This window comes from Pinus tabuliformis, chromosome Q (genome assembly GCF_031772625.1).
Source record: "Pinus tabuliformis cultivar Carrire ecotype Pingquan chromosome Q, CPIR1, whole genome shotgun sequence".
Taxonomy (NCBI): domain Eukaryota; kingdom Viridiplantae; phylum Streptophyta; class Pinopsida; order Pinales; family Pinaceae; genus Pinus; species Pinus tabuliformis.
Genome location: NC_142296.1, coordinates 631,575,044 through 631,588,474, shown reverse-complemented (window position 1 = coordinate 631,588,474; position 13,431 = coordinate 631,575,044). Strand labels below are relative to the sequence as shown.

The 13,431-nt window shown below is 34.5% G+C and overlaps 1 protein-coding gene and 1 long non-coding RNA gene across 4 annotated transcripts; one reads left to right on the top strand and one right to left on the bottom strand.

Annotated features, from left to right (window-relative positions):
* Nucleotides 1–1,644: 1,644 nt before the first annotated feature.
* LOC149221048 (uncharacterized) lies at nucleotides 1,645–3,808 on the top strand. The gene is made up of 3 exons (XM_089384985.1): nucleotides 1,645–2,452; nucleotides 2,557–2,628; nucleotides 3,527–3,808. Exons 1-3 carry the CDS (start codon nucleotides 1,712–1,714, stop codon nucleotides 3,623–3,625), a joined length of 912 nt encoding a protein of 303 aa, XP_089241111.1. The 5' UTR covers nucleotides 1,645–1,711; the 3' UTR covers nucleotides 3,626–3,808.
* Nucleotides 3,809–6,241: 2,433 nt separating this feature from the next.
* LOC149221047 (uncharacterized) lies at nucleotides 6,242–7,205 on the bottom strand. Of its 3 annotated transcripts, none has more exons than XR_016249332.1 (4): nucleotides 7,054–7,180; nucleotides 6,884–6,941; nucleotides 6,762–6,806; nucleotides 6,242–6,667 (listed from the first exon to the last, which is right to left on the bottom strand). It is a non-coding gene; the product is annotated as an uncharacterized LOC149221047 (long non-coding RNA). The 3 variants fall into 3 exon arrangements; XR_016249334.1 differs by having other exon boundaries at nucleotides 6,631–6,667; nucleotides 7,064–7,205; XR_016249333.1 differs by having other exon boundaries at nucleotides 6,762–6,941; nucleotides 7,064–7,203.
* Nucleotides 7,206–13,431: the final 6,226 nt, after the last annotated feature.

The window sequence follows — 13,431 nt, the reverse complement described above, 5'->3', positions numbered from 1 at the left end:
GAGGAATAGAATCCTTTGTACCTAACTTTAATTTTTACAAATAATATAAAATGATTGAGAAAAACTTTAATTCTCACAAATAATATGAAATGTTAATAGTTTAATAATATTAACAATATATATAGATTAACAAAAAAATATCATTTTTTTAACATACTTTTAATTCGATCAAAATATTAAATAAAATATTGATAAAATCTCTATTTTCAACTTTTTTTATTAATATTTTAAAAAAATAATATATTATAATATTTATGTTAATAGAATTAACAATTAAATTAATAATAATATTAATTTTTTCCAACTTTATTATTTGATAGATATTATTCTCTTAATTTTTATTCCTAAAATTTAAATATCGTCAAAGATGCCAGCCTCTTCCGAACCTCATTCATTAGCACTTAAAATTGCGCGCTCGACACACTTCTCGTGTATCCCCGAAGCACCGGAAGCACCTTAGGGTGTGGCGTGGAGATTCGGCAGTAGGAATATCGTACAATCAAAAGGACAGAACCAGGTTCGAAACTTAATTCAGAAGTAACAATGGATAAATTCCTATCAGGATTGTCCACTTGATATGTCTCTCTGCCCACTTTAATTGTTTTATATTCCAGTGTTTTTTCAAGAGTTATTAATGAAATTTCACTTCTTATTATTTAAATTAAATTTTAAATATATAAATAAATGTTTATTATAAAAATTTTGAAAAAATTGTATGGAGTATGTTTTAATTTTTTTTTTTAATTAAGAGTTTGTGTTTTCTAAATATAAAGAAATATGGTAATGGTCTAAGATCGGGGCCATTAGCAGGTTATTCCATGTGGCATGGTTTTTCTTGAGTAAGAGTGATGAGTAAGCTTGCATTGGTGGATATTAGCAAGTGATCGTTGTGCCCACAAACCAACTAAGTTATGATAGGTTTCCCACTATCTAACAAATGCTGATTTCTTTTTTAAACATTGAAATCATATCATTCAAACATATATGTTAAGGGTCATTTTAGGTGGCATGATTTTTCTTAAATAAGAGTGATTAGTCAGGGTATATTCGTCAATAACTAGTAATAACATTTTGGAAAGTTTTCCCTTTTATTTCCTACAATGCCTCAAGGATTTATTGAAATCATAAATTTAACGGGATTCTATCTAGAAATCAGTTGGAAACTCCAAAAAATCTCACTTAAAGACTACTCCTTAATAGTTGTCTTCACTACTTTGACAACTAAATTATGATAATTTTTCCACTGAAAAATATATATATATATATTTGGTGTAAGTCTTACTCTTACAATCTTGTGGTGGTTGTGCCGTGTGCTAAGAGAACAAGACATGTTAAAATATCCAGTCAAGATGAGATCTCAAATAATAACTTCAACATATTAAATGTCCCTCCTCAAACCACAAGTCAAATTTGGTAGATCACAGACAACTTGGTAACCTACTAAACTGATTTGCTGATCAGAAACAATATTCTTGTCACGGCGGGTCGTAAGGCTGCTAAGTCGATGCGATATAAATTTCCGTGAAGGCACGTTCGATTGTTCGACTTATATGCCGATCATTATGCGTAACGAATAACTGTAATAATTTTACGTGCCGATTGGAGACTTTATTCTTTTGGTGGGCTTCTTCTTTAAATTCATGGCCAATTGCAGTTTTAACATCGTCACATATATCATCAGACAGCAGCATAGAAGCAGCAGAGAATTGCCATGGCAGCTAACCAGTCTGAAACTACGGCCAAGCCTAAGGCTGCTAATTCCATCACCATAAAACTGATGGTCAGTAAGAGAAGTGGCAAGATAATGTACGCAGAAGCAGGGAAGGATTTTGTTGATCTGCTATTCAGTTTTCTCGTACTGCCAAGTGGGGCCATTGCCAAGCAGGCGCTGGTGTCCAAGGATAATAAGGAGAAGGATGACACAAAAGTTTGCTGCATCACAAATCTTTATAAGAGCGTGGAGAGTCTGTCTGCGTCTCTCATGAAAGCGGACAAAGCGGTTTTGTTAGACCCAGAGGTTTTCTCCACAACCTACACCAGTGACACATTGAACATTAAATCTTCTACTCCAGCTCCAGCTTCCAAGTATTATGTGTGCCCCCGTACAGGGAATTACAGCGGTTGTGAGGAAGACGAAGGTGATTATTCCTCCTATACAACGGATTACGGCGGTACACACGGTCTCAGCACCCAAAATGGGACTGTAAACTGTTCCTCCTGCGGCAATAGGATAAACTGTGAAGTGAAGTTGGAGGACAACCCCCTCGCAGCCACCAAAGATTCAGTACGTCCTACGGGATATGTGAAGAAGACTGTCAACTTTTTCATCACAGACGACTTAAGTGTAATTCCATCTGGTTCCACTGCCACAATAGTTCAGTTGTGGAATAAACTCGATGTGAAGGAGCCGACGGAACTGGAAGAGCAGAATGTCACAGTTGGCCCCAACGAGGTATTCAATTTTGTTATAGCACCTTTTCTCACTCATGGCACTCACAGATTTGCATTAGGTACCTTAAAACAAATAACCATTTTTGTGTTAATATTTGGGTACAGGTGACAGGCCTGCTAAAAGCTGCCATGGTTCACAACACAGCTCTAAATGCAGTCTTCAAAGCAGAGCGTAAAGTAAGTATATATCCCGTTAAATATTAAAAGCATCATGTAATAAATTAATTAATTTTATTTTATTTTATAATTAATTATTAGTTATGTAGGGTCATGTAAATCTAATAATTAATTCACTAATTTTCTATTTTATTTACTAACATAGATTTATTTTAACTTTAGATCTATCAAGTTTTAAGAGGGATCAAGTCTCTTTTCATAATAATTGAAATTTGTATCTCAAGTAAAAGAGATTTGTATTTCAAGATATTTGATCCCTCTTGATAGATTCTGGATATAAGCTTGTATTAATATTAATTTTTTAATATTAATACTAGATGTGTTTTACATAGCATGATAACAAAATTATAGACATAAGTTTGTATTGATATTAATCTTCTAATGTTAATGTTAGATTTTTTTTAAATGGCTTCATAACAAAATTAATATTTTCAAATATTACAACTATGACGTGGAAATATTAACGTCATTAAATATTTGGATACATCTATATTATATGGTTTTTCCTTTTAAAGATTTATTTTATAAATATTTAATTAAAAAAAATATTAAAAGATTTTGGAGTAAGATTTTAGACTTTTTGTATTGAATTTTATTGTAGTTTTTTTTATTTATATGGTTATTTTCATTTTTGTTTTAGATAGACATTAAATTTTATTATTTTTAATATTATTTTATTAAAAATACAACATACTTACACATCACCTACATACAAAACCATAAAATGCACCCCTAAACACAATTATGTATTAAAAATCACTTTAACCGATTATTAATTTAATAATTTAATACATCATGTTTGTTATTACTACACAGTCTTGTGATTTAAATTGAAAATCATCGCCAATTTATTTTTCTGCACTGTAACTGACTTTGGTTGCCTTTCCTGTGTATGAAGTCTTCGACTACCATGGACATGGGGACAACTGGAATATCGCTGCAGGAACTTGTAAAATTGCTGAATGAAGCCCAGAAGAATCTTAGCAGCGACAAGTGACCGATAGGAAGAAGGTTCGGTCAGTACCGATAGGAAGAAGTAGAATATATGTTGGCGACCAGTTTCTCTGGTGTTGTTTGCCATACGGTAGTATGAATTAAATAAATGAATCGATACTCTCTTGTCTACGATTCATAACCACTTTATATATCTCAGTATCACTGTACCACTTTATATATGTGTATCACTTTATATATGTGTACATAGTTACGCAGTCATCTAGCAATGCTTCTTAATTACATAGTTACGCAATTCGAATTTGATATAAAAAAATTTATAGATATTGTTTTGGATAATATATTGTAAACCTTTTTTTCTATCTTTGCTTTATTTTCTCTGAATAATAAAAAACTCTCTATAAAATTCTCTCAAAAAAAATCTACACTCATTTCTTCCTCTTAAAAATTATGTTATTTTTAAATTTAAACCTAAAATAATTTAAAAATGTTATTTTTAAATTTAAATCTAAAATAATTTCAAATTTTATTTATGTAAAATCTTTCCCTAATATTGCTCCAAGGTATAGCTCAAATGGTCAGTTCCCGTTGCAAGTACTCTCCCGGTTTGGAAGGTCACGGGGTCAAATCTCCTCAACACCCTCGGGGTTAAGCCTAATATGGCCCACCGGCAGATCCGTTCGGGTGGAGCTGCCCCGACTCTCTATGTGGACGTAGCGGCCACTCCGGTGCCCGTGAACCACACTTAAAAAATAAAAAAATAAATAAAATATTTTCCTAATACACAAATGCACATATAGGAAATTAATATTTTATAAAAAGAAAACGTGATATATAGGAAATTGATATTTTATAAAAGAAAAATTGATACATGTAAGAAATTGATAATTTTATAGAAGGAAAAATTAATAATTTTTATTAAAAATCAAGTCATTTTCATAAATTCTCTTTTTTTTTTCATTCTGGTTGTTGTTTTTGTTTTTTTTTTCTAGATATTTTGGCAAAAGTAGAATTGGAAAAAAAAATATTCCAATTTCAGAATTATTTCTATTTCTTTTTCTTCTGCTTGCACCCAAGATTACGCTTCACCCATTTGGGTTATCTAAAAAAAATAAATGAGAAAGATAATAAGATTTAGTATTAGTATCAATGTTAATAACTCTGCATTATGACTTGCTTTTAAAATTGGGATCAATCATAACATAGCTCATCCAAACATCCAAAAAAGAATAGACGAGAAAGATTAAGATTTAGTATGAGCATCAATGCTAGTAACTCTACTTTATGACTTGCCTTTAAAATTGAGATGAATCATAACATGCATTTCCTCCAGGGAATATAGAAATTGTTATTATTCATATATCCACGAGTCTAATTTATATAATTTAAATTAGAAATTGTTATTATTCATATATCCACGAGTCTAATTTATATAATTTAAATAACCTATAGGTCTAATAAAGATGAATTTTCTCTTTTTTTTCTTTTTGCATGCATGTCCGTGGCTTATCCATTTGTGTTATTTTTGAATTTTCTCTCTTTTTTTCTTTTTGCATGCACGTCCGTGGCTTATCCATTTGTGTTATTTTTGAATTTTCTCTCTTTTTGCTTGCACGTTCGTGGCTTATCCATTTGTGTTATTTTTGAATTTTCTCTCTTTTTTCTTTTTGCATGCACATCCGTGGCTTATCCATTTGTGTTATTTTTATGTTAATTGTAAATTTGAAAGATATAATCTAACTAAAAAATAAAATATTATTTTTCTTAAAAATAAAATGATATTATTTTAAATAAGATTATAATTTTTTATTATTTAAATTTGAGCAAAATTAATAAAAAAAAATATTTTATTTATTAATTAAACTATGTTATTTCAAAATTTTAATAAACATAATAACTTTAAACCACCCAAAAAAAATCATTTTATTTATTAATTAACCTATGTTATTTCAAAATTTTATTAAACATAATAACTTTAAACCACCCAAAAAAAATCGATCAGATCATTTTTGATGCAGGAGCATCAAGCTCCGAGGAGACAGAAGGTGGGTGACTGTCTTATGGAGAGGTTACAAACAAGCAAGGGACACGTGCATGGCGGACAGGTTATCAAAAGTTATCGTTTCTTTTAATTTACCTTTAGTCTTTTTATTTTATTTTCCAAGAAGGTCACTTAGGGACCATGGTACTTAAACATTGTTCTGTTTTAAATTTAGAAAATTAAAGTAGCAGTTAACAGAAACTTTATATGTATTACAAGAAATGAACAGACAGTTGAACCAATTCGAAGTAACAGTCTAACTGCAAGCGGGAGCAGTTACGCTGCCCGGTTGTAAATACAAAGGGTGGTGAATAACGAAAATCTTCTTCTCCTCGAAAAAGAAAAACAAGAACAGAATTGTTCCTCTGACCATAGAAAATAAAGATTTTTACTTTCTGAACCACTGCTAAAGTGTATTGACATCTATCACATGTTCTGAGTTTCTTTACATTTATTGAATTCTGTATATCAAGAATAAATTGAACAGTACGCGACAAGGAAACGGTACCAGTGGAACCGCACAGCCACGACGACCAAAACATACAACAAGGAACGAGTATAACCAGGTAACCAAAAGAAGTCATTTTGCATTTCTAAGTAAACATATATTGTCTGTAATTAAATATACAGTCCGCATCAAAAATTCAAATACATTATTGAGTGCGTAGTTCAGCATTGCCTGAGCGTTATAAGCTCGGTGAGGTAAACCCTCACAAAACAACAAATACAAATAACCAGAGAAAGCGCAACGGCTACAGAGTTTTCTAACAGTGAACTGAACGAAACATAAAGGAGGCCGCCAACGGCTACAGTTTCTACAGAGACCGGGAAGTTCCACTAAACCCTACGAAACGACCGAAGACTACATACAATAACTACAAAGAAAGGAGCGACGGCTAGCATAGCCATACCCGGTGATCAAACAACGGCGAAATTCTAAATAGAACAACGTGGAAAGACCCTACCCGGTTAGGGTTTGACGGTTTTCGACTCAGCACCAGTTTGCAGAGGAACAAACCCTCGATCGAAACCTCGGGAAGTGGCCTGCGAGGACAAAGGAACAACACATTAGGGCACAGAAGCGAGAAACCAACAAACAATGCAGAAGCAAATAAATGGAACAGAGAAAATGACTTACCTGTAACGGCAGAGGCCACGTTGGAGCAAACCACCAACTCACAACCTGGACTAGCAAGGAGCGAAGCTGTTAGAGACAGAGTGAAAAGGAACCAGAGAATCTAGCAGGGAACCGGAGCTTACCTTTTTATTTTGACACCATTGCGTGAACGAGCTTGCAGAACCTTGGAGCGAGTTATACCTGTAGCAGAGATCTTACCAGTTAAGGACGAGTGTTATAAAGGAGCGTTCAACATTAAACCTCCATGAAAACAGCTAAAGCATAACGCTACCAAACAGAGGACCATCGTTACCAACGAATACCAGTGTATTGGGGAACAGAACGACCGGGCATTCCCGCGAGCAGAGAAACCTCAGACTCCAAAACCCTCGGCAGAGCGGAGCAAGTTTCTTACCACCAAATGGCGAAAATGGGAAACGAAGGTAGTGTATAGTGAGTCAAAGGGCGGGAAGAATTGCCGGACAGAACCCACATGTGCCGGTTAACAACCGGTGGAACCCGTGGTTGACCCTTGTGGAAACATCTGGACGTGTACAGCTCTGTTTACGCAGGCTTTAAAACTCATTAATTACCGCCAACCACTCAGTACGGTGGGCTGGGCCATCAATTTTAAAGCTAGTGCCATTTCAAATTTTTAACTTATTCAACTTATTTATCCCAAGGTATGTAAAATCTTTAAATTTCAAATCAAAATACTACATGTAACAAGCTATAATACTGATCATCGAGATGGATGGTAAAATCATGGATATAATTACGACCCTGGTAGTAAAATAACTTAAACATTTAATTTAACTGGTGCAATAACTTACAGACTTAATTTTAACCGGTGAAATTGTGAAATAAAAAGCGAAAATAATTTGATAAAAATCCTTATATTAACATTTTTAATTATAATTATAAAAATACCACAGTTGAAACAATATTTATATGTTTCATGACGAGAAAGGGTACGTCTTTGGTTAATATTTTTGGAATCATATTTCGGATTGTTGAAAAGGCACGGTATTCCCGCATTTGACATTACAGGGCATGTTATTACTGAAACTATTGCAATTTTAATTGAAAAGCATAACCAAACATCCCATAACCCAATTTATTCACTTGCACCGGTAAGATTGTCATTCCTTTGTAAGAATTAATCCACTAGAGTGGACATGGAGGCAAATTGGATGCGTTAAAAATGATGGAAAAGAAAAACTAGTAGTGTAACAATAACGAGATCGATAAAAAAAATATGTAAATGAGTTAAAATATCTCATAACATCAATTCAATGATATAAATTTACTATTTATGTTTTTAAATTTGGGTTTAATTTATTTTGAAAATTGTTAATATAAATGATTTAATAGTAGTAATATTTGATTTTTATAATGTAAATATTAAATTTTAATAATAGTATAGAATTATTTTAATTATATAGATTTATTTTTCTTGATCGAGTGTGAGTTGGCCTTAATAAGACTTGCATACTAATGAGGTTGATAATTTCAAGGTGCTTCCTTGCCACCCTCCACATGCACAAAGCATATGGAGTAGTGGAATACGAATGAGGTTGACAATCCCAAGGTGCCTCCTTGCCATCCTCCACATGCACGAAGCACATGGAGCAGTGGCTCTTTGCATGCCAGGAATTAATATCATCCTCGAATGTGGCAGGGGCATAAGTGTGGATGGGATAACGAGTGTTTTCCGTAGCAAAAGATGGCTTGGAGAAGGCTCCATCGGTGTGTCTTCCTTGGGCACGGGTTCAGTCTCGGTTGTTTCAAGCTCTGGTTCATGGGTCCCTCGCTCTATGGTGACCCCTGGACGCTTTGTGTTTATGGGTTAAAGCTCCCATCCGGGTGGTTTACGGGGTCTCTCTTTGTTAGTCAAAGTAATTGTAGGTATTGAATTCTCATGGCTCGTTCCGCCTCCAAAAAGGGCAAAGCTACCCAGAGCTCGCACAACCGAACGAAAAGCTCCAAGGAATCCCCTGGGGTAACCAACCAAGCTCCTCTAGGGGCAGAGCTCGAGGCTGAAATTCAGTTTCAAGCATCATCAATGAAGCGACAACAGTGTATCATGAGGGCACCTCGGCCTAGGTTCATCAGCTGATCAAGGAATGGGAAGAAGAGCTTAATTAGAAAGAAGGGATTATGGACATCGATTTGGATGAATGGCAAACATTATTGCTTGATCCTAGTCATACCAGAGGTAAGGCAACTCATTTCAAGTAATTGTTGCACTTGTATTGGTTGATGAAGAGCCTCCTAGCCAAAGCATTAGATCAGATTTCGTTTGGTGGGGCCACGACCACTCATGGGTTTCCAAATTATAGCAAGGAATTTCAAAAAATTCAGTTTCAGTTATAGAAGTAGAATGGGTGCCTCAGCCGTATTGAGCAACACGTACCATGCATCCCTCAAACAAATCTCCATGGCTCCAGCACGAAGGACCCTTCTCCTCGAAGATGATTAGCTTGGTTTTTGTCCCTCTGTCTTTCCTTTTATTATATGAAGTAGTCCTATAATGTCCAGTATGTTTATAATTATGTTTACAGTTATTTAGATTCTAGGCAGCACAAAGACAATTAAACTTACTTGCCATAGATTATTAGACTTATAGCATTTTGTTACTGGATGGATATCCATACAAATCTAGTTTCTCTCTAGGCAGATTAAAACCACCTAACCATATAAATATAGATATAACTTGTCATATTTTAATGTTAATGAAAAATAAATCTTACCAAACTTTAAAAAATTATATAAATTTATTTTAATTTTAAAATATATATATTTCTTTAAAATATTTAAAAATATATAAATATCAATATCTAAAGGAAGGAAGGAAAAAAAAAAGAGCTTTTACTCGAACAAGAAACAGCCGTTTTTCTTCGTGCATACATATAAGTCGAGTGTTTTCTTTTATGACGATATCTTTGAACGATAGGAAATAATTAATTTTTTTTCCTATCTCAACTAATTAGAAATCTTAAATTACATTATTGTTATTGTTTTTTGGGGAGATACATATTGAATAATTGGTGTTTCTCATCTGATGTACTTTAGTAGTGAGGTATGGACTATATTATTTCAAATGTTATTGTTTAGTTAAATTTACAATTTTTCATATGGTCTAGATTGATGTATTTTAATTAGATTCGAAAGATATTAAGGTAAAATAAAATCTTAATCTATATATATAATATATAATTTATTTTTGTTAATAATTTATAATAATAATTTGAAAAGTTTACTAAATTTATTATATTTTTCTAATTTGGAAAGCTTTTTTATTTTGTTTTTTTCTTTATCTTATTCTTTTATAATTGTTTTTAGGAAATGTCAATTAAAATAAATTAGTATAGTTTTTTAATAATATTTAATTTTAATAAAATTAAGATTATTTATAAAATGTTAAATATTTTATTAATTAGTATAACCATATCAATAAATATGGTTTATAGAGACTGAATATATCAACCACATTAATAATTATAAGGTGTAGGTAGGGATTTAATATTAATACTATTATTAATATTAGTTATTCTATAATTATATAAATAAACATAAGTTAAGTTTTCAACTAAATGAATAACTTTCAATTAACATTGAAACCCGAAGTGCATGTTAATGTTAATGTGAATATCATTAATATTATTATTATTAATATCCTTACAATGTGATGAACACTCCACTATATATTATAAACCCTACATATTATAAAATCTTATATATTATAAACTCTATATATTAAAAAACCTAATATTATAAACCCTGAAGTTATAAACCCCAATATTATAAATTTTAATATTAAACCCTAATATTAAAAACACTATACGATAACTAGCAGGAGCCTAACCTATGTAGAGAAGAACTAACCATTCTCAAGAATGACACTGACAAAAAAGGGCTACTCAAGGTAAGTGACTTTTGGGATCAGACAAGGGACAAGGGCAAATGAAGAACATGGAAGGACCTAGTATACAATGAAGAGACCCCTTTGAAGGCCCAGGTAGAAGCTCTTGTAGTGATCTTGGAACAGAGAAAGGTTTTGACTTCAACATCATCTGACTAACTAAGATGGGGAAGAAACATCGAAGGGAACTTCAGCCTCAAAGAAGCCAAAAGAATTGCCACTGGGCTTGACTTTCCAAACCCTGATAAGATATGGAAGGACCTATGGCAGAACCCGCACTGGATGAAAATCAAACTGTTCATGTGGTTGGTGCAACAAAAAAAAATTCTGACTTTGGAAAATCTTAGAAAAAGAGGTTTAGTTGGTCCATCTAGATGCCAGTTATGTGGTCTACAAGAAGAAACAATGGATCACCTACTCAACCTTTTCCCATTCACCTCTACCTTGTGGAATTGGGTAGCCTCAATCTTCAAGCAAACTGACAGGGATGAATTCAGCATCACTGGCACTTTGAAGAACTGGAGGAAAGACTTCTCAGAAAATGAAATAATCAACAAATCCTGGACTCTGGTACCAGTGTTTTTGATCTGGGATGTATGGAAAGAACGCAACAATAGGATTTTCAAGAACAGAATTGGCTCAACCCAGAGCATCATAGCTCAGATTATAAGATAGCTCAAAGAAACTGTGAGCACCCTTCTAAAGCAACCCCTCGAGAACCCTCCTCTAAACCAGGATGCTCATATACTTTTGAATTTGGGTCTCCAGTTGCCTGTCCCCCAGGGCATAAGCAAGATCGTAAGACATACAACAGCGGGGAAGGACTTCTGGCAACCACCTCCTCATGGCTTTTTGAAATTTAATATAGATGGAGCCTCTAAGGGAAACCCTGGGGTTGCTGGTTATGGAGGAGTCATAAGAGATGAGCAGGGATACATAAAAGTCATCTTTCATAGTCATTTGGGGAATGCCACTAATAATATGGCGGAACTCATGGCCTTAGAGCAATGCCTAGAAATCTTGATTAAATCCAATTTACACAATGCCATCATAGAAGCAGACTCTGAATTGATAATTAATTCGGTCAAAAAGATAGGCAACGACACAGCACCAGAAAAAGTATCAAATCACTGGTGGTTATTGCAGGTCTATCAACGTATACAATCCCACCTGAGAGCCCTAAGAACACTCAGATTTGTTCACGTGCGTAGAACAGCCAACAGGTTAGCAGATCGTCTGGCGAATGAAGGAGTGCTATGTACAAGAGATAACAGAAGCTATGCTTGGGAGTCGACACCCTCAGGGAATTTGCGCGAAGACTTTCACAGACAGGCGATCACAGATGGAGTATTTTCATTTTATGAAAGTTAAGCAATAAATAGACCAATGGAAACAGTAGAAAGTGAACCAATAACATGGAAGAAGCAAGGGGTAAGCAATGGGCAGATTGACAAGAAGCCGACCCAAGATGGTAGTGTACTCCAACATCCTACCTATTTCGGATAGATAGCTGCACGAAGGATATCCCATAAAATGGACCCGAAAAACTATAGAGTGGTGATTTAGGCCACTCTTCAGGTCCGAATGGATAAACAAAAAGTGGGTATGTTGCCGGCCCGAAATCAACTCAGGACCGTCGGATCGACGAGGGCCAGATCGCACGGTAGTCGGGTCATAAAGCTAATCGAGGGCTAATCCACAAAACGAACCCAAAAGAGTATAGAAAGATGGTTTTGGTTTCTCATAGGGTCCGAAAGGCAAATTAAGGAGTGGGCAAGTTGTTGACCCGAAATTAGTTAAAGACCGTCGAATCTTCGAGAGCTGGATCGCTCGGTCATCGGGTTGCCAAGTCAACCACAGGTTAAGGCTTGTTTTATAGTAACTTACTATTGCATTGTGGGCCGTAGGATATGTGGGCCATAGGATATGTGGGCCGTAGGATATTGTGAGCCATAAGATATGTGGGTCCTCATCATCAAGGGCTGTCGGGTTCTTTGTTGCTCGAGACTTACGACATTTAGCCAACTCGAAAGAACCTGAGAACTTTTCAAATTTATCTTTCGGGTTAGGAAGGAAGGCAGGTTTTCCAGAGGATGAGCAGATCATTGGTGGTTTAATGGGTAGTCTGATCCTGAAGGAGGTTGAAACTTGCCTCATATTGCAGAAACAAGAGTGCCAAGTTGGGACAGAGATAAGGGTTGTCATAAAGTGAATAAAGAAGGGCTAATATGTTGGAGATTGGGTGTTGAAGTGATGTGTTGAACTCAATTCAATAAAAGAGTTTGGATAGAATGTCTTAAAGCCTATAAAAAATCACTTTGATGGGATGTATGGAAAGAACGCAACAATAGGATTTTCAAGAACAGAATTGGCTCAGCCCAGAGCATCATACCTCATATTATAAGATAGCTCAAAGAAACTGTGAGCACCCTTCTAAAGCAACCCCTCGAGAACCCTCCTCTAAACCAGGATGCTCATATACTTTTAAATTTGAGTTTCCAGATGCCTGTCCCCCAGGGCATAAGCAAGATCGTAAGACATACAACAGCGGGGAAGGACTTCTCGCAACCACCTCCTCATGGCTTTTTGAAATTTAATATAGATGGAGCCTCTAAGGGAAACCCTGGGGTTGCTGGTTATGGAGGAATCATAAGAGATGAGCAGAGATACTTAAAAGTCATCTTTCATAGTCATTTGGGGAATGCCACTAATAATATGGCTGAACTCATGGCCTTAGAGCAATGCCTAGAAATCTTAATTAAATCC